A 26,519-nucleotide genomic window follows, 5' to 3' on the forward strand; every position below is an offset into this window, starting at 1 on the left:
CAGCTGACATTTAGTTCCTTTAACAAATTTATCAATGAATAGAGTAGGAAAATTTGAATGTTAAGTGGCAGTATCTTAGTACTGTTTCCCAGTTATATGGCTGATAATAACATTTAACTTGTTCCTTAAACTACAAAACTGCGTCTTGACCAATCCCATATTACTTTAATGATGATATCATGTATATACATACCTCATTTAAATTAGAAATAAGGCCTATTTGTCTTTCTCTATTGAAAACGTGGATTTGTGAATGCTAATATCATCATAATCTTTAATTTTCATAAAAATCGTAGTTGTTGAAAATACACATACAAGAATTTTAGAATTCGAGAATGTAAGTGCATTTTATTTATAAGATGAGGATACTGGCACTTTGGGAGAATATAGTATAATGAAGCATATTTAGGATGGCATATTATGTTATGACAAATATGATTCCATGCTATTTTACTGAATGGGTATTAGTGAATTAAAGTTTGTTGTCTTCCCATGAGATATTTTAATATTTTACATTTGGGAATGATAATAACGTTTTTAAAGGAGTGCTTTTGTTATTTCTTAAATAGTCGTTCACATAAACTCTCACAGAATGCATATAGACCTACTTTTACCAAGGATATTATGTCATATATGTATATATCTAAGAACTTTAATGAGGATATTTTGACATATGTATATCTATCTATCTAGAGAGATAGATTTATGTCAGAGAATTGGAAAGTCTCTAGAAATTAACCAATCTAAACAACCCCAATTTAAATATGAAGAGACTAAGAATTTCTTTTAAATATATAATATGTATTTAATTTTTGTCAGTTATATCCTTGTCAAAATATATATGCATATTCACATATACACTCATATACACATGCATACAGCCTTGGAGAAGACATAGGAATTTAAAAGTGTAAAAATAAAGCAAAAATATCTTTACACTTTACATCTCAAAGTTCCAATGCACTCTCTTTTTATCATCACATATAATCCATTGAAAAATATATATTTCAATATATATATTCATATATAAATGTGATTTATTCATTTATGACTGTTAAAATTCCAGAATAATATACAATGTATATATTATGAATAAGTAAGGTACATGGCTAATTACAACTATTTAACTTTTAATATAGGTAGAATTTTCATAAGAAATTGATCTCTTAGCATAAGATACTTGATACTTCTCAGTAACATATTGAACAATAAGAAAAAAGTTTAATTGCTGTCAAAATAATATATAGAATTTGAGTGATTTACAACTTTTAAAAATATTTACCTTAGAATTCAGGTATTTTAAATTGTCCTAAGCAAATTGTATTATGAAATATTTAATGAAGTAAGATTTCATAAAGATCAATCCCTTGCAAACATATTGGATGCTATTTTTCATTAGTCATATTATAATTTCTACTTTTCATTTGTCTGAAGTTTATTACTCTAAATTTAGCTAGGTACTACCATTTTATATTTTTACTCAGAAAAATTTCTGTTATTTGTGAATTTCTGAAACACAATAGGCAACCATCATTCATCAAGTTTGATTTAGTGAGTCCATATACTACTTTTCTGTATATGAGATAAGATCACTTATTTTTTTCTTACAATATAAATGGAATCATTGCCGATTTCCTACGCATGTAAGAATTGAATTTCTTCAGGTAAATCTTATGTTTCTTTTGTGCCCACAAAGACATCTGGATACTCACTAGAAGTGTAAAAATTCCAACTAGAAGAAAAAAGATATAATCATTCATTCTCTTATTTTTATGATGAATACAGCAAGTTATATTAGAAACAACTATCATATATAGCTCTTAAAATATTTATCAAATGCTGCATAGTTCTCTATCAATTTTCTTTACTCACATTTATCTTCTAGTATAATATACATTCAATCGATCAATGGTTAAATAGACATAAAAAGTTCATAGAGATTAAAATAAATCTATATTTTTTATGTCTCACTGCCACAAAATACTCCCAAATAAGGAGTTTAAAAAACTCATTGAATTTTTAAATAATAGTTTTCCATATGCTTATAAAATACCTCTACATATACATACACACATATGACAAACCACATTAATTGTAATCCAGATTTTTGTGCAGTTGAACAAAGAATGGATGAAATGGACAGAACATATATCCCTTCTAATACATGCATTTCATAGCAATTTGACTTTTTCCTCTGTGTTAAAATGACCAGTTTTCAATATTACTCATACTCCCAGCCTTCCCTTCACAGACACATATGGATGCTTGAAGACATAGTATGTACAAGTCTGTGAGCATGTACAAGAGAGTTTCAAGTGAAGTGTATTAATATTACTGCTTCTTTTTAACAAAACTTTGTTTCTCAATAAATATATTTGCATTTTCTAGCTTGGGTTAAGCCACAGCTACACAGAGATGCATATTAAATAAAGTTTCAACATATTTTAATACTGCTAAAAAGTTCAAAATAAAATAAAAGCATAACATCCCCTTACAAATATGACTAATTCTAATACTATAGCAACTTGTCCTCAGAAACCACGTATCTTAAAGGTGTATTTACTTCAATTAATTATGAGTAAACCAAAGTCTTACCTGGCAGTGTTTGCGTCATGACTGTGAAACTAATCCATGATCCAATCTGTTAGATCGAAACATAACAAATATTTACTTGTTCACTAGTGGCATTAAATAGGCAATTAAAAAAAATTAAAACACAGTAGAAAAATTATAAGTAGAAATACATATCCCAAAGATAATTATTTCATTGTTAAATATGATAAAGCCATTAAATAATCCCATAAAACAGTGTCATATTCATAAGAAATGAAAGATAATGTTCTAAAAATGTTGATTAAAAAATAAAACCCTGAAACTTCTCAGGATATTTTATATGACAATTGTAAAATTTTCTTTAAATATAGATTAATATATGTACAAATATTATTTATTCTGCAGAGAAAATTATGGTTGAATAATTTCAATTTTCTATGCCTATAGCAAATTGAAATCTATATCATCATCTATATTTCTGTCTATTCTATGCCTGTATCTATGGTAAAACCTATATGTATAATGATATCATATATGATAACACTTATAACATATATTAACCTATAATACATGTAAATACATAAACACATGTATTTAGTATATCATCAAATAAAGTTCAGTTACTTGCATATGTAAATAACATACCTCATAGGTGTAGTTAGGACAGGAAACCAGGAAAAACATCCATGTAAAGGGGTTATAATTTGGAGTTGGAAAACAGGCATTATTTCCTTTTAAAAAGGAGTAAAATGTCAATGATGTTCCATATTGCAAATCTGATCACATGTTGTATAGGTCTGAGTTCCCTAGAACAACTATATACCATGTGAAATGTCATCATATATTTATAAAAACTATTTTCACAAATTACTTCAGAAGACACCCATTTTCAAATGGTATGACCTTTTGACTCAAATAGAATACCTATGGTTTTCTGACCATGTCTACAGCTATGTTGCTGTGAAATTAACCACAATAATCAGTTCTTTAAGTTTCTAAATAAAGTTATATATAAACATTACTTCGTATATTTGAATACTTTGTAATAGTTGCAGCAATATTGCATACTGAGATTCATAAATGCATTTTAACAATTGCATGCCTCTTCCTATTCATTAGTGTCAAAGAAGATATTGTTGGTTGAGATTTTTAAATATCTTAAAACCCTCTATTAAATTAGTGAAAATCCAAAGTGAGTTTTATAAGGATGTCATTTAAATCAGAAAAGTGCGAAAATCTCTCATAAGAGGATTACAATGAATATCAGTGTAGTTAATATTCAGAAATACCACATAAATTATTTCTTCTCAGTAATCAGGGTTGTCATTTACAGCTCTCATTATATTTAGCATATTGTATTTTGATTTTTGTTAGTTGCTTTTTGCCTTTTGAATTTTGTTCAAGAAACATTTGGATAACAAATTTCCAATGGTTTCAAGTTGAACTTTGAGCTGTGATATTTTAAAATAAATATGAACTATAAAATTACTATTCTCCATAGCAAGATTTAATCAGATATCACATCAAATAATCTTTCAGTTATAATACTAAAGTCATAATGAAATGTCAGTATGTTGTTTTCAAAATTGTGACTACTGTTGAATTTGTTAAAGTAAAAAATTTATTGGGCACTATGCAGATTTCATGCACTGCTCATTTCAAGATAAAGACATATATGTATGCCATTTAAGTAGTACAGATTCTCTTGGTAACATTTATGTAAACGCCTTTACGTAACTTCCATTTATTTATCAATAGAAAGATAATTGAGGAACCTACCCACATTATAGGAACTGAATTTCAGAGGTAGAATTTGCACACAAGATAATCTAGGTTAAAGCCAGTTTATGACTGATAAGCCACTGGAGGTAGTGGAATGATCAGTGTCCACAAATACCCATTTCTTCCAGATGTCATTTGTAGATTAAATAACCAATATGTTTTATGACACAGAAAAACATTATATAGGTATTTTCTAAAGTGTATATAGTTGCTATTAATTATAATAATATATGTTTATAAGTTACTAATTTAATATTTACATTTCTGTGATATGCTTTCTCAACCCATAGTTACTATTTATAATAGAGCTTCAGTTAAGTTGAAGTTGAAGGTTTTGTTTGTTTGTTTGTTTGTTTGTTTTTTTAACATTACAATGTTGCACCACCCATATTCTTCTTGAGGCATAAAGGATTTATCCCAAAAAAAATATTCTGGAAAGTGTTTCATATGCTTCACCAGACTGCCAGAAATGTGCAAGACAAGAAAATGTGAAGAAATTCAGACAGATGTTAAAACAAACTTGAAGAGACAAACAGACCTTTACTACTTAGTTATCTGTGTTTTCATATTTTTAAATGAGATTTTGTGTGTGTGTGTGTGTACATAGATACTTCATTTTAGAGAAACCATTATTAGGGAATATAATTTAGTTCAAATATTTGGAAAATTTAAGCATACAAAGACAAGAAGTAGAGAATAGTATTCTCAAATGTTTCCAACAATTGCTTTAAAAATAGTAATTAATAGAATTCACTCTAGAGAAGATTAAAAAAGAGATTAACCTGTGTGATTGGGATGAGCCAACACAACATTGATGAAATGGTTTCCAGCTTCACAAATCTGCAAAATATTTCAACCTTTTCAGTGTGATATACATGTGCCTTATTAAAAATACATTTTATAGATATACAAATATCCATGTAATATATTAATTCCAAAGATCCCCAAATATATATTATTACTCTAATTGTGGGAAGAGGAAATTTTGTATTATAATAATAAAAGAAGCTATTGTGGATAGATATAGAATCATAAGAATGAGTCACCTTGATTTAGAGATTTTGAAGATATTTTTGACCCTTTTAGACAGCTATGATCAAATTCCCTTGTTAATCAGATCCTGCTGATTATCTGCTTTGTACTTGTTACAATAAATAAATTTTTATGGTGTGAAGAGGCAAGTTATATCACTGAAGATAGATTTGGCATAGGTTTACATATTCTAAATTTATTAACACAGTAGCAACCCTTCTATTGCAAGGGTAGTATGGTTCCCAGCTGGTTTTAGCTTAGTTTAGAAAATCTGTTGTAAGCAGTACTGCCCCACAAAGACACTTACTGCTTGTCTATCACCTGACCCCTTGGTCATGTTTAGTAGGCATTATGACCCTCTAAGAAGCTCAAGTGTTAATGTCCCCTGGGCTAATAGGGTTTGAATTTGTAACGTGTATCCTCTGAAGTTAAAACCCTTTCCTTTGTCTGTCATATATACTTTACCTGATTTAACATAAAATGTATATTCAACATACAAATAACATGTTATTAATAACAAGTTAATGTTATCCAAAATATTGTTTAGAATCATTCCACTTTTCACCAAATGATAAACTGTATCCCATAAGTTGAGCACTCTCAACTCAATGGCTTTAGTGCTATAAATCTCTTAAAATATATCTGATTTTGCTCTTTTTCTTTTCAACAATTTCTGAATTCCTTTCTTCGTATATAATTATAGTTCTGTAAACTTTTAATTTCTAGGTGGTTCTAACATTGAATAACTGGCATATATTTCTACACCGTAAATTTTAGGAAAGAAATACATTGAAAGAGAAAACAAAACTCCATTTGTCGTCACCTAAAACTGTTATACAAAAAGTCATTTGGAATAATCAACTTCACTAGGTTGATTCTCCCAGAAGATAATATTAGAACATACACCAAATAAATTAAAATAACATTTGAAGTGCTGGAAAATCATATGATTGTTAGCATTCATATTTTTGCACAAATTAATTGTAGAAGAGGCTTCCAATTTCTCAAGTTACCATTAGAAAGAGAAGATTAAATTTTCAGAATTTTCAGATCATTATTTTCAGTTGAAATTATTTACATGAGTAAATGTGATTAAGAGTAGGTCTTTTGCTGGATGGCCCTGTGTTTGAATCCTGAGTCTTTCACTTAGTCGTTGCTATTGATTAAATGATTTAAATTTTGAAATTTTCCTTCTTCACCTAAGTGCAAATTTTAATTCCTGTTTCATAGAGATTTTATAGTGATTAAATGAAATCAAGTACCTGACATATTAATTGCTCAATTAAATTATTCTGATAATTTTAGTTACCAATGTAATCAATTAAAACTTCTTGAGAGAATTGTTCTGCATTGATCTCACTTCTCTAAGTTTCTGTATTGCATATTGTCAGCACCACAAAACACATAATTTGTTATAATGTTATATTTGTGTAGGTTTCAGTTAGACCACTAGAGTAGTCTTACCATAATTTATCATTAGGTGTTCTTTATCCCACTCCCCCCCCCAAAAAAACATAATGTGTACTAAAATAAGAAATATGAGAGAAGAGGATAAAAAAGTGATAAATGAATAAGCCATATTTTTCATTTTGCTACCTACTGATGAAATGCTTACCTATGTATGTTCTAGGGGCAAAAAAGCACTGACTCTGTCTATATGCTTGGAAGTGCTTAGTTTATCATTAACCTAGCAACTTCCTATTGAATTTTAAAGAGAAATTGTGACAATCTGTAATTTTTACCTTAAGCACTGGCTTTCAAATTCTAGGTAATAAGTGAGTTCAATACAGGTTGCAGTACTAGTTGATCTAGATAAAAGTGGTTGATTTAATTTCCTCTTGGGTCAGTGCTTACTAACATTAGAAAATTCTGTCAGTGCTATAAAACTCAATGTGTGGTTTTATCACTGATTTAAATTCCAGGGACACATTAAATTTGAAACATTGGAATATTTCTTAGCATGATTACATACTTCTCCTGGGTTGATTCTTACCCAAATTAGATGTCTTCATTTAGTATATTGGATATTAACACAACAATTTCATAAATAGCATTTGGGGAAGTTGCTGACGTTACTTTTGACTTTATATTACTTAAATTATAAATTATCTTAGATAATAAAATGTATCGATACTATCTGCTATGAACTATGTATGGCACCTATGTAACACATATGACAAAAACAATTGTAGATGATAAATATACAGAAACATAAAAAAATAAGGAGACGATGTCCAGATATATTGAGAGAGAAATAATATCCAAACATTATATCCAAAACAAGCATGATTCTCCTCATTATAATAGTGGAACAAGTAAATTTGAAAATATTTCTATTGGGTTGCTCATATATGAACTGATCATTTGCAACAATCTTACTTTTTTTCAAAAAGTTTAATCTAATTAAAAATAAGTTTGTATTTTTTAAAACAACTCACAGAGAGATGCAACCCACAGATATTACCAGAATTGCCTGAGTTGTAAAGAACAAAATGGCATAGATTTTAAAAATCATTGTTGTACAAAAATGTGAGTATACGTAACATTACTGAACTGTACACTAAAAATGGTTAAGATGGTAAATGTTCTGCTATTTTTTAACTACAATTAAAAGTAAGAGTAGTCACTAGGTAAAGTATTTAAAGTGAGAAAGAACTTTAGAGTGGTAAATAATAAAAATTCAAATGGACTTAAATCTGGATGCATATGGTGGCTTAAAGCAAGTGAAAAATATGCTTTATTTTATATAAACTTTATTGAGTAATTTGACTACTTGTTGCTTCTCAATAGCATTCATTTGAAAAATAGCAGAGTGTTGATTCAATATTCTACTTTCCCTCAGCATTATCGTTATGTGGATAAATATGAAATATGAAATTTTTAGCTAATTAAAAATTAGTTTTTTATATGGAAAAATCATCTTTTAAAATGTTTTGATTCAGAACATAATCAAAACATTTTTCCTTTTTCAGCATCTTCTGTACTCTCAGTTCTTTGAGGTTTCAATTTTATCTTTAATCAGTACAACTAAATATTTAATAATGTACAGTGTGGGGAATGTCAAATTTTAATAAACCACAATGGACTTTGGTTAATATATTAGAAGTTATATATTATACATCACATCATATTCTACAGATTTTTCTGAAAACATGCCCAATTAAATCCTGCTGTATCCAGACTGAAAGACATGATTGGAACAGAAAATAGAAAATTTCAGCAGTAAGATTCTTTTTGTTTACTACTAGGTACAGTAGTCTCCCCTTATCTTCAGTTTCACTTTTTGCAGTTTCAGTTACCCATTGTCATTTGTGGTCTAAATATATTAAATTGAAAATTCTGGAAATTCACAATTCATAAACTTTAAATTGCCCACCATTCTGAGTAGCATGATGAAATCTTAGGCCATTTCACTGTGTTTGGACATTTTCTTAATATGTTTATAAATTAAACTTTGTTATAGGCATGCAGGTTAAGGAAAAAACATAGCATATGTAACGTTCATACTATCCAAGCTTTCAGGCAATTGCTGAAGGTCTTCAAGTGTATCTCCCACAGAAAAGGGGAGACAATGGTATTGTGCCTCAGTCAGTAGCATGTTGGCATTGTAACAAAGATTCCAGTGACCGATGACCAAAACAAAGGATTGAAGGAGACGAACTTGCAGGGATATATAATTTATATATTGTTCTTTCTTAAAAGTTTCATCATATTAAGCATTCTCTACTTTAAATAAGTGAAAATAAGTGTCAAAAAAAACCCAAAACCCTAATACAGAATTTGTAGTCATCAAGTGGTCAGGCTGTCATATTGCAAAGTAAAATCCTCTTCGTTTCCACAGTAAAAACAAGTCATCTTTGTTCAATGATTTTATATTTTTAGAGGAATGAACATAATAGTCATCTTATTTCTGCATATCTATTATTCCCTTCAGTTTTATATAAATTATTATTAATTATTGGCAGCTCTAATACCTAATATTGTTATCATTTAAGCAATGTGATAGTCATTTTACTAATTCATTTGAAATGCAGAAATCTGCCAAAATATGTCTAACACCCATAAGCTTGTTTGAGTTTCAGCTATTTTTATTTTCTCTAGTAATAGTGATGGTAATAACAATAATTACAATTTTGTTTTATTTATTTTAACTTAATATTTCAAGAATAAGGAAACTTCAGGTTAAATATATGATTACAGGAAGTTTCACCTGTAATACATATCAACTATTCTGATCTTGGGACGTTAACGTATACCTTAAGGGATAAATCATATCACATAGACTGAAATACTATTTGATATAATAAACCAATATTACACAGTTTCAGCATTCATTGTCTTATAATTTATATTACTATGATCATAAAATTATAGAACTACATACATTTATTACATGTTCCTAGATATGGTAAAGTTCCTAGATAAGATATGATATATTGTTCCCAGAATCCTCTCCACTAATTACTGTTCTATGCACAAGGTCCTTTTCAGCTAATTGTTACAAGAGAAGGTGTGACTTCTTGATAAGAGCCTAATTTATTACTTCCCCAAGATTTTCCATTTTGATAATAAAAATACAAACTTAACCTAAATGACTGAATAACTAATGGTGAGAATGAAGGTACAGAGGTAAAACCAGGAAGAAAAATTATTTTCAGCACTCTGCAAACCATGTCTTATGAGTTATTATCTATTCCTTCATTTCCTACATTATTAAAGACAGTAAGAAAGGCAAGAAAAAAATTCTTTTTCTCATGAAACTCTCAATGTACAAAAAATTGAAAAATCATAATTGCTTCTGGGGAGCAAAACTAAAGTTGAGAGTCGATGAAGGAAATAGGATTGTTAATTATATAAAATATATAGTGTTTTGCAATGGTGAGTTTGGTGTTCTGTGGATAAAGTTGGGTTCAGAGGATAAAGGGGGTCATAGAACTATGAAGAGGCTGGATTATAGTGTATCTCCACAGTACTTACAGCAGAAAAACCAAGTTACATCCAGATGTTATGGAGAAAGATATTCTGAAGTCTTTATAAATTTGCATATATTTGATTCTACTTGTTTGATTTTTTTCCTTGTAGATTTTGTGATAGCAGGATATATTCGAGGAAGGAAAGTTATGTTGAAAGTCAGAAAGAATTTATAAAAAAAAAAAAAAGAAGTGATAGAATACTTCTTATAATACAGTGTAAGCATTGCAAAACCTACCAAAATCAAAGATTTTACACAAAGAATCATTACCTGATTTTAGAAAATACACATTGTAAAGTGTCTTGTTTTATTTGCAATATACTTTGGTTAGTATATTAGGGAACACGATAGTAGTAGAAATAAAACAGAGGGAGCAGAAGAGAGTATTACAATTGTTGATGGTTAGTCCACAAAAGGGATGATTCACACAATAATAATTAAGAATTAGCTGTAATTGTATTCAACAAAGTTCTAACATATTATCTTCTTACCAAATGGTAATCTGGCTCTACATAACAACAGAAATGAAAACAACTTTAAATGAATGTGTTTTTCTTCTGTGTTGAAGCAGTGTGAGATCAGTAAATGAAAACAGAAATTTCTCAAACATAACATTTTATTAGTAAAAAAAAATTAGCACTTGCATATATGATATGCAACTTTCTGGTTGAATTTTATACAAGATTTCTTTTTACACCTTTATTGTGGTATGATTCCTGTAGAGTAAACTACACGTTGAAACCACCACCACAATCAAGATAGCTAACATTTCAATCACTCCCCAAGAGGTGCAAACAAGATTAATCCATGAATTTCCCCTTTGTTCCTTCTATATAATAATTGATTCTACATAATGTTATGTATGCTAGGCATCTTCAGTTTAAGTGATTATATATAAACTCAGTCAACTCATTATTTGTTATATTCTGTATTAGAATCAATTTCTTAAAATTTATCTTACTATCATATTTTATTTCTAAAAGTTGAATGTCTTGCTTGCATTGATTATTATTGAGAAGCCGCAGAACTAGCAGGCCTTCCTTTTTAATTTGTCATCACAATTTGTGATTTTAACAGTCATGGTGGACCTTTAGTCTCATTTCTAAATTTCAATTTGCAGTGGAACAAAATTGCATTCAAAATTTGACTTTCAAATAATATTTTTTCCATATATTTAGTACTATCTATAATTAAAAGCACAGGTTATTTTCTTATCTTAATTTTGGTCTATGATTAAAACATACTGCTTCTTATGTGCTTGGACTTGTGGAATTAAAGTTATCACATTTACTTACTATGTCTGTATTGGACATACTATGCAGAGTACTAACCTATATTTGTGTAATTTGGCATCTTGGCCCCTACAAGACAGCAATTGTGATAAAAGATTCCTATTTGCCTAGTTCTTTTTATTATTATTTAATAAACATTTTCCAATGGGTGATATATAAAATATCATTGATTAATAAAGACATGTATGAGGAGGAGGCCCTAGTAGCTTGACAAAAAGAGCAGTTTTTAAAAGTCTTCAGAGGAAAGTATATATAGCAAACTACTAGAATTTCAATTATTTCCAGTTATGACTCTTTTCATTTTTTAAGAAAAATATTATAGCTATGATGGCATATAATGATTTAGAAAGCTACAAATTTTAAGAAAATTATTGTTTTATACTAGAGCTATAGATTTATAACTATATCACATTTGAGAAAAGGAGGAAAGCAAGACTGTTATATAAAATGGAAGTTGTGTAAATATTTTCAAGTGTCATTGTAAATATTATATAATATTATGCAAATATTGTGTTATGTAAATTTCTTTCACTAATGAGTTAATTGAGTTTGCACATAATCACCTAAATGACAGTAAACAAGTTGCAAAAAAAAAAGTAGGATATAATAATAGGAAAGAAGGAAAATGTGAGAAACAATTAGGCATTAATCTAAAAATGTATCTGAATAAGTAGCAAGTATGTGTTTATTATTTTTTAATCCATTATTTCATTCTTCCATTTGATCAAATTTACTGAACAGTTAATATACAGAAAACATTAGGCTCAGAACAATATAGATTAGCGATGAAGGCATCAAAATAAATAAATTGTACGATTGCTGTCTATAAACAGTATACACACATGGAAAATTAAAAGGTGGTGATATATTTATGACATATTTGCTTAAAAATTCTAAACAAAATAATTTGTGTCATTAAAGCAAGTAGGGAGCTCCTACTTTGTAGGATACTAGGTGTAAAAAAGATAAAAGCATAACCTGCCCCTCTCACAGCCAACACAGTAGTGGATGTTATTAACCAAATTATTGATTATGTATATATGTACATGCATACAGGTTCATATAAGAGTTTTTCATAAAGTGTAGTGTTATAATTTGTGCCTTGTACAAAATGGTGGGGTATAAGTTGTTCAATACAAACTTTACAAAGGATCTGGACATGTGCATGAATCATGAGAATTTATCAGTGTATCATGGGCAGGAATAGTGCAGTTAATCTTTCAAGGGTAGGAATGAGGAAAAACAAGAATAAGGAATGAAAGCATGCAATTATGTGGTATATGGAGCCAAATATCTATCTAATAAAATAATGCATTTCCGAAATAATAAATAGTCTGTTGTACTCAGATTGATTTATATCAGATTCAAACAATATGTATGTAAAGTTAAATGGAATGAGCTAAAGACCTGAACTGAGAACAATAAGTAAAGAGCCCCATTTCATTAAAAAAAATGAACTTTGTTTTCATCCAGAATTACTCAACAATTACACCAAAGTGGTTTTTGGATGATCATCAGGTAGACTTGTAAAACTTTTTATTCTTAGAAGTCCGTAAGTTGGTAAATGTGCAGATAATAAGAATTACTGAGTTTAATTTTTTTCAAAATTTACTCTATTTCAAATAATTCTAATCATCATTTATAGATGAATAGAACATTTTGATTAAAAGATTTAGAGAACTAATGACTTGATTATAGGAAGTTATTTGATTTATTTCATTTAATACCATTATGTATATGATATAAAATAAATTAAATTTTCTACATGACAAATCCTCAAATATAATCTGTTTGAATTCTGAATAATGCTACAATTAGAGTATGAATAGCCAATAATATAAATATAATATAAATACATACCAGAAAGTTGATAGCAGATACTATGACTTGCCTGTTTCCAAATGCTACAAAGCAGAAAAAGAAAATGTTAGGTAAACACTCAGTTTTTGGATTGCATACTACACATATAATTCAGGCAAGGCTTACTGACTATCACTACCCTCTAATCAAAAGTACTATGTGATACATAATTAACCTTTTGGGATGATACTTTTGCAGTCTAAAGAGATGGTAATTTCCACATAATATTTTTCTTCTAGTAAACTAATGATATTTAGGATATAAATGGAATCTATTTTTAATTTGCATTATTAAACTCTTTGATGGCCTATTAATCTATCTCATTGTCACTTTAAAAAGCACATTAGTATGACCTAACATCATGACAATCAGTATCTCTTTTAATGTTCAACAGTAAAAAGAAAAATGCTAGTAATAGTAATTTTTATTTTTGCATTGATGTTTTACAACAGGCAATATGTTAGTGTTTTATAATTTTTCTTCATAAAAACAAATATATGAAGTAAGTATCATTGTTCTCACCTTACAGTAAAGAAAAATATAGTTTAGGTAGCTTGCCACATCATATAAATAATAATGGACAAAATGGAATTTGAAACCGGGTTCTAAATTCACCTTGTTCATGGTGGAGAAGTAGGGATATACAAAACTAATGAAAAATAGAATTATCTAACAAGCTCATTATCTGTATTAACAGTTGAATTTCTTCTAGTTTTATGTGTGTGTACATGTAAATTGTATTTATTTATATAAACACATCTACAAATAAAAATTAATGTAATGCCTCACTTTGAATCTTGGATTTTTTTATGTAAGCGCATATTCAAGGACTTTTCATAATTCATTGAACATTTATTGTCAAAGGTATGATAGAATCTGCTTCATAATAATGTACAGTGTGGTTAGCTCTTAAAACATTAACTTATTCAATTGTTGCATAGTTAGGGTCACTTTAATTTTATGTGTAATAGACAATACTGCTTCAAACATCTTTCTGTATAAATCTTTTACTGAAGTCCTATTAACATGAGTTAGAAACTCAAAAGTATAATTTAGTTAAAAGTTATATAAGTATTAATACATGGATATATGTATGAAGTACATATTAAAAACATATACATGTATTAGAAGTTTTGTTTTTATAAAGTGCATGTATATAATTATAAAATAAAATACATTAATGAAGAAATTTGGGAAAGAGATAAAGGTTCAAAGGGAAAATAAACTGCATGAAAAATCCCACCATCCATGAAAAACTAGTTAATATTCAGATTTTCCCCTTTGGAAATACACATATTTGTTATATACTTTTTACAATATTTGATAGAATAATTTTCTAATCACCTATTTCCTTAATATTATGTTATACATATTTTGCCATATAATTAAACATTTTTCCCCAGCTAAATCATAATAATTAAATGATATCTATCCCTATCTACCATAATTTTTTTTAATTTGTATCTGCTACTAGACTAAACTTTATTCATTCAACACTAGTTATTAGAAATTTATATGACAGGCTGTGTACTTGTGATAAATTAATTATTAACAGAGCCAAATACAGTCCTTACCTTAATAGAAATTACTTTCTGATAAGGAAACAAATACTCATCATATGCTAACAAATGGAAGTTTGCAGCTTTAATAAGAGTTACTAGGAAGAATCTATGCAATATTTAATATAAAAGCTAAAAAGAAGTATTTGTTGTAATCAGGGAAATCAGAGAGGACTCTGAGCACATGACTGAGCTTTGACCTAAAAAAAGATTAGATATTAACACAAAGAAGAGAGGGATTCAGAACATTTCATGCATCAGAACTGTGAAGGTATGCCTAGTTTTCATTTTTTAATGAAAAAAATTATGTGGTAAAAGCAGGTACTGGGCCACAGTATAACTTTATAAGATTTTTATATTAATTTCCAGAAAAAAAACCCGAAGTAACAGATAATATAATTTGAAACAAACTTTCTAGAAAAAAATTAGCCACCATTAGAATTTTCTATAGTATTTTTATAATTTGTATATTCTACATTTAGATAGGCAAAAAATAGGACATTTTTCCTTGACCATTTTTGATATTAAACATTTGTGTATTAAGTTTTCTGAACACATGCATTCTGGTTTGTGGTTAATGGAACATTTCTGCTATTGGGCAGTTCAATTGTGATAATGTATTTTTCTTAATTACCTTTAAACATTGTTCAAGAAGTATGAAAAATGACCTCCCTAATGGTATATGTGTCAGAAATACATACCACTAAGGTTTTTTCTTTTGTATTTAGATTGTGTGTGTATCTGTGCAAATGTTATTTATTTTATGCAGTCAAATCTTTTGAGAGTAGGGTTATAGAAAATGTGAAGCTGTTAGTACAGAGGATACAGAAGTGGAAAAAAAAAAAAAAAGACCAGTTGATGTAAAAGACACAGAACAACAATTTAAATTATGACAACATAAAAAAGAACAGAAAATTAGTAACCATAGTTATAATAAAGAAAAATACCCTGAATTAAAGATGAGTATGTAAATCAAAAGAATATATATATAAAGTGAAAGCACATTAAAAATAATGGTGAAAGAATTAAACACACATGAAAAATAAAACCACTGTTTATTTCTTCTGATTGTGAAGGTAAAATGGAGAAAGATTACATTGTAAGCATGCAGGTTTTAAAGATAATTTTCAAGGGAAAATATGTAAAAGTTGGCTCAACTATTCTGTTGCTCTACGTATCTGAACTTAATGAAACACCCAATTGGAGTACAATGTTTTAATATAAAGGAGTTTCTAGCTTGTTTAATTAGTATGTTTGTTTCATTTCCTTAAATATGATTGACTAATAAGATTACAACTACTTAGCTGAAAAAGTTTAATTTGTACTCTTTTGTCACTTTGTCACAGTCTTCTCCTTAATTTTTTTTAAATTTCAGATTCAATAGTTATTTAGGGAATAGGTTTTTAAGTATCTAGTTTCAAAATTTGTGTTTAAAATTTTTGATACTGTGTTTTAAGGTTTATTTCATCTCATCTAAAGATAGTGTAGTTTGTACTATTTCTACTTTGTAGGGACAGCATTGAATTTTTACAATCTAATATATGATCCATTTTTAAAATATTTAATCTATAAATTAAAATCAAAGAGTTATAAAAGGGGGGAAATCAATCTTTAAAAATCTTAGGCAGAGTTAATGCAAGGAAAGATTTTTTTTGTAGTGTTACTACAGGAAAGTAAAATTCTTAAGAAAATATTAAACCTAACGAATGTCATAATCTTCTAATAAATTAGATTTGTTGGATTCGGTTATTTTCCTGCAGTGTGGGCTAATTAAGTTGGTATGGACTGAATGGTGTCCCCCAACATTCAGATGTTAAAGCCATAACCTTCAGTATGATGATGTTTAGAGATGGGGCTTTTGGGGAGTAATTAAGTTTAGGGATTAGTGCCCATATGAGAAGTGATGCCAGAGAGCTCGCTCGCACTCTCCATCTCCCTCTCCCTCCTCGATCTGTGTCTCTACCGTATGAACGCACCAGGGAACCCAATCTGCCAGCACCTTGATCTTAGACTCCCCAGCCTCCATAGTTGTGAGAAATAAATTCCTCTTGTTTAAGCCTCTCAATCTGTAGTATTTTGTTATACAGCCACGGTTGCCTAAAACAACTACTAATTTAAGATACAGAAGCTTCTCCTGCTTAGATCAAAACTAAAGGTCAAATTGATGTGATGTTTTTCCTCCATAAAGATGTCTATCCAGAATCTACCTGTCTGGCTGATTGGGGGTTGGCTAACCTTCTGTTCAGATTACTACTTTCTGTGTCCAAACTGCAGGTTCTGTTCCAGTTGTTTGCTGGTTGTGAGTGAACTGAATAACAGATGTGCAGTTACCAACCACCATCAAATGTCACAGACCATGATGTGCATCAGTTATTTATAGAGTGATATGTGGACTGAAGAGCTAGTTGCAAAATTTGTACTTTATGCAGTTGCAATTAACATATATGGTAACTAAAATTTACAGCATGGTCTTGGGGGCTGGTATTATTTAACTAAACCATAAAAACTGAAATTCATGCATATCAGAGCCATGCAAAGCACAGAATGCCATTACATGCTATTCACTCTCTACTTGGAATCAGTGTTGTGATGCTCTGTGTATTTTCACAGAATTAAAGTCCTGCTTATATCATATGCATTTAAAAGTCTTGCACAAAGTAAAATTAACCTTTTAGGACCTTATTTTCCTAATACATAGTGGGAAATATTAACACTTACATAATAATGTTTCTCATTACAAAATAAATAGCAATTCTGTTGTCTTTGACAAATAATGTTTTCCAAAAATATTTTGCATATATTAACACAATCAATCTCTATTATTTTGTGTCAGATATATGAACGTAGCATTTTTCAGAGGCTTCTCTTCTTAAACATACTATGGATCAAAAATACCACTTTTTAAAATTTTACTATTAATGTTCTAAAGTGAGTAAGTACATCTGATAAAATATTTTAAAAATCAGATGGAGTTTGTGAAATCATGGATATTATCCTCAGTATTCATAGTTAGTTTGTTAGTATATAGAAGAATTAAAGTTTTGAACATTGCTATCATTTACTCTGATTGCTGAACTAGATTTGCTGATCTTGGCAAAGAAAGACCCTGAATAATTTAATCCTCTGTATCAGTGCTTCAAGCAAAGATACTAATTTATTTTAATATCTTTAAGGTTTAATTATTTCATAAAATCCAAAATACAACCTGAATACATCCTTTATATCCATTTATTTCAAACTTTATAAACTAGAAATAAACCACAAAAATAACTGCTAATTAAACATGAAATTTCAACACGTAACACTAGGGCTCTACCGTGTGTGGCTTGTGGGCTGCAGTAAAAGCTGAAGAGAGAAAAGTCCACAGTATATGAAAGAAGTGGAAGTTTTTTTATCAGGGCAAATATTTTCCCCCCAAGATTAGAAACTGAGGATTTAAGTTTGATCCAGTGTCTATTTCACTAAATTACTTCATCTGAGTCAAGGGCCAAGACATTTGATACAGTTATAAATAGGAAACAATATGTCACATAAAAAATGCCTCTATTTTTTTCTTTTTGAGTTATACTTAAAAGAATACATTATTTACTTATTTTTAAATCCCTGATATTTGATTGCACATGATTATGTGATTACATAGAATGTTTCTTTTTCATCTTTACCCCTTCATTTTACTCTCCATCATTATGGAGGTTTATAATCAACTTGTATTTTTTTTTCTAGAGTTTCTATGGAAGGAAAACAAATCAAAGTATATCAATAAAATTTGGTCTTTTAAACCTACATAAAAATTTAATACAGTATGTGTGAAAGCAATTTAAAATTGGCATTTTTTCATTTTTTATCATTAAAACAGAATCTCTTGAAACCAGTGTATTAGAACATTTGCAAGCACATGTTAAACCACATACTAAAGCAATAAGTGAAAGTTTTTGAGTTTAAAAGATCTTTTGCATTTTTTCATCACGATAGAGTGGAAATCTTCCTGTCTTCAAAGTCCTTAATGTGTGCCATGTTGTTCATCATTTCTATGTAGTTTAGAGCAGAGTTTTAATATTGGCAATTTAGGATGGGGTTAGATAAGAAGAAATTCTACATACATGGTGGTGTATACTGTGGGTGATTAATGTAGTAGGCAATCCAAGAAGTGAATCCCCAATAAAAGGCACAACTCTACAAATAACAAAATAAAAATTAGAGGGTATACACACACACACACACACACACACTTATTTGATATCACTAAGAAAATACATTTCTTTGCTGGGCCCTTGTTAATATAAGAAGGTATTTAGGAAATAGATAAATATAATGATGTATTTTAGGAAGATTTTTCAAGAATATTTTTTCTATCAAGTAATATATATATAAGGAAAGTAATAAAAATAATAAATAATATCTCACAAAAGGTATACCAATAGCCATTTCCAACAGTAAAGAATAAAAGAATGAATTATCTAATCATTAGTAATAATGTTGCCTGATTGATTATAAAGAAGAAATGGCCTGTTTTAATATGATCAATTTTAATAACTTCTGTCAAAAGAGAAGCTAGACTAAATGATTTTGAGGTTTCTAAGAATTCATTACAATTACAGTAGAATGTGTGCTTTGTTGAAATTTTTAGAAAACAGATTTTTGCCAAAATCTAGGAAGATTTTAGTAAAGACATAACTCCTTTTGATACTAAATTTTAAATTGGAAAATAGATAAAAATAAATTTTAATTTGAATTGCAACATGTTATCTAATGTACATTTCCACTTCAATGCTTCAGAAAATTTCCCATCTTCTTGAGAGTTATATGATGGTTAATAACTCTTGCAGTCATCATTTTTTGGAAGAGCAAAAGCAATGTCATTACATTGATGACAATCATAAAGATAGGGTGTAGAACCATCATTTTAATCACACATGCGTATATTTACAGGAGAGTTATATATGAGATTCCTCCTCTTCAAATGGCACTTGGTCTGAATTCAGTGCTAAGTACTTCCAAAATTGAAGGTGTCTAAAAGTATGTAGCTTGTAACATAAAGTCATGGCAAATTTTTTATGTAGGTTTTTTGGTTGAGGGCAACTCCAATAAACTAGATCACTTAGGAAATGGTATTTTAGGGGCAGAATGCTTAAGATATGCCAATAGGGTTGAACAGAAAAATCTAGGCAAGAGAAATAAACATGATTAAATTACTTTGAAGATTATCCAATACATAAATTTCTCAATAATAATTATAATTACAAAACATATTAATTCCCACCTTTATCAAATTTTTCAAAGGTGTATGTCCTGCAGAAACCTTGTGAACAAATAAGGTTTCCAAAAGGTATCTGATATAATGTAAACAATGACAGAAGCAGGCCAAGCTAGAAAGAAAATAAAACATAAACACATTAAATTTCCTTCCAAAAAATCTGGCTTGCCTTATGCATTAGATGTTTATTTTACTATAATAGTCTACTTATCAGAAAATATTATTTCTGATAACTAATACATAGGTATTTGTTTCAATAATTTTATTCTCAAAATTTTCTGAATTTATTTATAAATAAAAAGACTGTTACAATAGCCTCTATAAATTTACTTCTGATGTCACTCAAGATATTTTATAATACCAGTTATAAACTGTATGTTCACACCTGCCCCCTGTGTGTGTGTATATATATATACATATGCACATTCATATATATAATTGCAAATGTGCTTCTATAAAAATGCCTCAAGATTGAAGCAAAAAATTCAGTTTTTAAAAGTATCCAAAACCTACTTAAAATGCATTTGACATTTTATAATATTCCAAATAACTTTTTCATTGTCTGGTTGTCCTTTAGCAAGTCCCATAAATTGAAAAAGTTTGAGGTTCATTTCCTACAGAGTCAGTGCAGGTTTTGTTTAGCTTGTTTTATGTTTGATTTTTGGCTACCTAACATATTGCAATATTTTGTGTGTCTCTTTGCGTATTTGTTTTTGTTGCTGTTGTTCTTATCACCTCTTTCTTGTCATTTATGTAACTATTATTTTAAAAGTAAATGTCAAATGTGATTTATGGAAGTATATTTTCCTGTTTATACTAAAGAAAAATGTATTTCCATTAATATGCACCAATTTTGTTATAAAGAAAGTTATAAAATTTACTAGTTAAAATCTGATGTACCCCTTCAAAAAACAAAAATTGAAACACAACTTTCATAGAAAAAGCCATTTCAGAACTCCTATCACCGTCAGATTCCTCTCGTTTCACACTCTTAGAAGTGCCCAATGTAAAATAAATTTGTATGTAATTGGTTGGTGTATCTATTCATTCAAAACATTATTATTGAGTATTTTTTTGAATCAGGTAATGTGATAAGCAGCAAAAATTGACTAAACTTCAAAAGACATCCATTATATAACTTAAGCTCTTCAGAGGAAAAGCACAAATGTCTATGTAAATATATAAATTTAAGGCAGTAAATTGTATAAAAGAAAAACAATTTAGGAGCATATTTCTCATGGAAGGAATAGAAATGGCTGCCCTGAGTAAGAAATATTGAGCTTTATTTTAAACTGAACAAGAGATAAGGAAGAGGAGAGTAATGAGGATGGAGGGAGAGGGATGGCACGTGTAAGTTCCCTTGTGGGAAAGGGGACATAGTAGTTACCAGGATATGAAAAGTAGTCATTCTGGCTGCAGTACAGAACTCATCTACAAAACAGAAACAGACTCGCAGACATAGTAAACAATCTTATGGTTACCAGGGGAAAGGGGGTGGGAAGGGATAAATTTTGGAGTTTGAGATTTGTAAATATTAACCACTATATATAAAAATAGATAAAAAATAAATGTCTTCTGTATAACACAGGGAACTATATTCAATATTGTGTAATAACTTTAATGAAAAAGAATATGGAAACGAATACATGTATATATGCATGACTGGGACATTATGATATACACCAGAAACTGACACACTGTAACTGACTATACTTCATTTAAAAAAAAAAAAAAAGAGTAAAGGGAAGATAATTCGAGATGAGAAATCCGTGAGTCAAATTGTTCTCTATCTTCTAGTATCACTATGACATCAATTTGTCTTAATTCACTTAGAGTTTAGTCATTTGATCATGTTCCTATTTTTTAAACAAATCATGAACTACGTCTCAATGTAGTATCTTGAATAATTATTCTTTCTCTTTAATTTTGTATACAGAAAAGGAGAGACAGATAGACAGACAGATTACTTTCACAATATGCTAAGGACTGTAGTTATATATTCTGCTTTGATAATTGCCCTGGTCTTTTTTTTTTTTATGTTTTACTTTAAAATTTGATTTTGGCTTTTGACTAACTAAAGGTAAATTGTAAAATTTTTTCCCCAGGGTATTAGTTTGGTCATTATTTCTTTCCTATGCTCCTATGCAATTTTGCCCATGTTTTTAGAGAAGTATTTATACTCAGAGCCCTATATATTTCCTCTCAATTTTGTAATTTTAAGTTTCTTTTGATACTTCTAAATTTTCAGATTTATCTTGTTAATTGTGATCATTAACTGAAAAGATGTCTACTTTAAGGTATAAAGTATTAAATATTATTAAAATACAGTTACTTGTTTATCAACTTGTAAGTTGGCATATATACATTATTTATGGTTATCTAAAACATATTTCCCTAAAATTGAATCCACTTTAAGTGGGTTTAAAAACAACCTTTATTAACATAATGTCTGTGTAATAGTTTGTCTCCTCCTTAATCTGTATGTACCATACATATGTATTACTTACTGTACCACTGGGTGACGTAATCTTCTAGAGCTCTCTTTCATGTCATATATATATGGGATCCTCAAATAAAAGAGGAAATATATTAACAGAGGTCCTGTGTATTCAGCCAAAAATACCTGAAAATAAGAAGGTGATTTTGGTTAAACATACATTTTTCTAGACATTATTAAAGTTTACTTAGGGCCATAATAAGCATGTCTACAGACTTAGCTTGCTTCATGAACTGGTGAAATGGACAAGTGAGCATCTAATTTTTTAAAAGAATTAGACTAGGTGCTAATGCAAATAACAAGAAGTCTTCCTTGGAAGAATTAGCCAAGACTTAAGAAGAAGGACAATTACAAACAGTTAATTAAAAATAAAAATAAATATTGAACATAATATAATGATTTCCTCATAAATAGTACAAAGGAATTTTTATTTAACTAACCAAACTATTGTAAGTATATTCCTTCATGTCTCTCCAGCCCTGTAAACACTTCATCGTCTTTGATAACTGCCCCTGTCATTGAATGGAATGGCCTATAGTTCCTTTCTTTTTTTTTTTTTTTAATCTTTTTATGAACATGTCATCTTGAACTCAATTTATTTGACCATGATTCAAATTGAAATAATTTATTTCTCTCTTTTGGAAATTTTAGACTTAATTCTAATGAGTCTGAGTAAGTAGTTTAAATGACTGCCTTCTGAATTCTGTAGTTGAGGGCCAATCAGATATGTGGAGTGAGATATCCAATCTATAGAGAGACAATCATAAGATTTGGAAAGTCTGGAAATGAGACTTTGTGATGGGAGAAAGATTAATTGACTGACTGGTTTTGTGATAATTTTCTGAATCTGCTAACTGTCCATTATTTGGTTTTGTTTTGATGCTAAAATCAGATGAAAGTCACACTCTGAAATTGTCAGCCAGAGAAGGGAAAATAATTTCCCTATGAGGGTTCAAAGAAAAGGGAAAGAATGCAGACATGGCAATGATGAATCCAACTGCCATTACTACTTTGCTTTGTGTTTGCCAATTTTCATCATTTTCTAAGGAGGGAAACATGAAGCTATACATGTTCTGCTCAGATATGCAGGTGTGCATATTGATTATTAATGCTCTTATCTCTGGTGAGAATTTTGTATAACTATCTGGGTAGAATATATGATATAATGCACATGCATATTTAATTATATATGTGTGTATATATATATATATATATATATATATATATACACACACACACACATATCAATGGCTATTTACATATGTAAGTTTCTTCAGTTATACTTTTTAAAAACAGTATTATCTCATGAGCCATGAAAGACTTTTATGTGACAGGAAAAACAATGCAACATCTGATAAATTCAGTATTAAGGTAACCTTTTTACTGACAGAATATATTAATCTATGACATACAACATGCCTGATTATTCAGATATAAATAAAAAGATATTTTCCACTTAGGGAGTGTCTGATAGGAGAGTCTAGTTAATGCTCTAGAATAATTAGGAGAGTGATTATTTTATTAAAAAAAGTTTAAAAATATTTAAATGCCTCTGATCTAGTCAAGTCAATTTTCAGCAAATTCTATAGTAATATATCAGAAATGAAAACTATGGCAAACATAGTTAACCTGGACTGAATGTCAGTCTTTGAGTTAATAAAAATGCTATCACAAATATGAGGCTTTTTGTATCAGAGGAAATTAAACTATAATCTTATCTCCATCATCCCCTTAAAAAATTGGAAACACCTGGTAGCTTACAGGAATATGTTCCAGGAGAACCAGCATCTTATCACAAATATTTTTTGTGCTGAAACATGGGGGTTAAAAGAGTACCAAAATATGAAGGAATATCCTGACATAAAAGTACTGAAGGGAAATAAAATACAACTTTTGGACAGTGCATCTTTCAAGCAACAAATCTATTTGGATGCAAACAGAAGAAAGGAATAGAGACTTTGATTAAACATAGAAAGTAATCTGAAAATAGTTTTAGAATAAAAAGAAAACAAGAGCCAGATAGACAAATATTAGTAAAACAGACTTCTGAAACAGGAACTGATATTCTTTGACTAAAAACATGGAGAGTAAAAATATAATTAAAGCCAAAATAAACTCACAAACATATACTTACAAGTATACAGCCCAAGCAAATCAAACAAAGCTATTAAGACCAGGAACTCCATTATAATCCAGAAGTTTAGTATAGATTCTATATTCAAAATAAGCAAATATGCTCTCTTATTACTTTAAAGATATATTCTACTTTTATATTTCAGTTTATTTCCAATGTCAAATTATTTCCTTGCTTTCCCTTTATTAGTGAGTTCTCTGTATAAACTAATGTGTTGCTTTAAAAATTTTTTGTGTGTGTATATATTTTTTTATTGAAGTATAGTCAGTTTATAATGTGTCAATTTCTGGTATACAGTACAATGCTTCAGTCATGAGTTGCTTTTAAATGTAAAATTCACTATTTCTACTTAAGCAAGCTAGGCAATTAGGATTTTTTTGGAACTTCTGAGGAATATTCAACTTGGTATATGTCTAAATTGAAAAGGAAGAAGGCAATAAGCTATTTTAGAAAATATAAATTGAAACATGCTGCTACAATTGTTGTGAATTGATTAGGACTCTTGTGCTTGGACTGCCCTTAATACATTTCATTCTCCGTTTAAAAACAACTTTTTTTTAGTCCTGTCATTATTAAGGTAGTGTTGGCTTTGTATGTTGTCTAAAATTGCAATTGACAGTTAAAAACAAAATAAATTGTATGTCTCACAGTTGCTGGAAATCACTGACAAAAATAAGGTAGTGCCAACCTTAACTTTCTAAAGATAGGAGAGCTATTAAGTAAAATTATGAGAACATCTCCCCATAGTAATTTTACTTTGTACTCAGTGAGTACTATGGGAAGCAATATGATACCAGAAGGCTATTTTAAAAATTTAACCATTATATGAGTAACATATAATGGAGAATTCTATTCAACATTATTCAAACAAACCATCCTGATGGGACCAGCAAGAAAAATTGATTGAAATGTTTTTCAGGAGCCAAAGAATTACTGAGTCATTGAAGAATTAGAAGGTTAGGATGTTTAAAATGGGGCTCCAGTGTAGTGACCTGGTAAATGAAGCCTGGTAACAGATGAAAAGACCACATTTTTTGAGGGTGCCTGAGAATGGAAAGACAAAAATTATTGCTTGGAAACTTTTGAAGATGGAGGTGGCTTTATAAAACCTCCAGGATTTGGATTAGAACCTAGAAGAGTTACAGTCTGGGAGTAAAGATGAGACAGAAGTAGATCTATCATCATAGGTACTGAAACTCAGTCTGAAATCATTTCAATCATAGATTCAGTTGAGTTAACTTGGACTCAATATTGCTATTAGTCCATCTGCAGAATGATAAATTATCTTTGAAAGAAGATACCATCTTCTTAGGCCTTAAGTTATCTTTCAGTTTTTTCACATCAATTTTCCTTCACCACATCAGAAGTATGCAAGTATACAAAGAGTGAAGATATTGTGACCAAAACCAAAAAAACAGTAGACATTGAAAACAGGTGAACTAAAGATTAATGAAACAGAATTGTCAAATAAGTACTTTTAAAAAACAATCTTTTAATGTAAAAAGAAAACTAAAAGTTGAGGAATAAAGCAGATATTTGAAAGCCTGAAAAGAAAAATATGAAAATGTAATATAAATCCCAGAA

The 26,519-nt window shown here is 29.2% G+C and overlaps 1 protein-coding gene across 1 annotated transcript in view; it reads right to left on the reverse strand.

Moving 5' to 3' along the window:
• Positions 1-1,111: 1,111 nt before the first annotated feature.
• Positions 1,112-26,519, reverse strand: part of TECRL (trans-2,3-enoyl-CoA reductase like) — an 86,326-nt gene continuing 60,918 nt past the window's right edge. Inside the window, exons 5-12 of the mRNA XM_010995684.3 lie at positions 22,812-22,927; positions 20,311-20,416; positions 19,151-19,223; positions 13,492-13,535; positions 5,118-5,175; positions 3,199-3,284; positions 2,596-2,641; positions 1,112-1,732 (exon numbers count right to left, since the gene is read on the reverse strand). Of these exons, the coding sequence (XP_010993986.1) occupies positions 1,605-1,732; positions 2,596-2,641; positions 3,199-3,284; positions 5,118-5,175; positions 13,492-13,535; positions 19,151-19,223; positions 20,311-20,416; positions 22,812-22,927 (657 nt within the window). The 3' untranslated portion in view covers positions 1,112-1,604. The remainder of the gene's footprint in view (positions 1,733-2,595; positions 2,642-3,198; positions 3,285-5,117; positions 5,176-13,491; positions 13,536-19,150; positions 19,224-20,310; positions 20,417-22,811; positions 22,928-26,519) is intronic.

The sequence above is a fragment of the Camelus dromedarius genome, chromosome 1 (assembly GCF_036321535.1).
Source record: "Camelus dromedarius isolate mCamDro1 chromosome 1, mCamDro1.pat, whole genome shotgun sequence".
NCBI lineage: Eukaryota > Metazoa > Chordata > Mammalia > Artiodactyla > Camelidae > Camelus > Camelus dromedarius.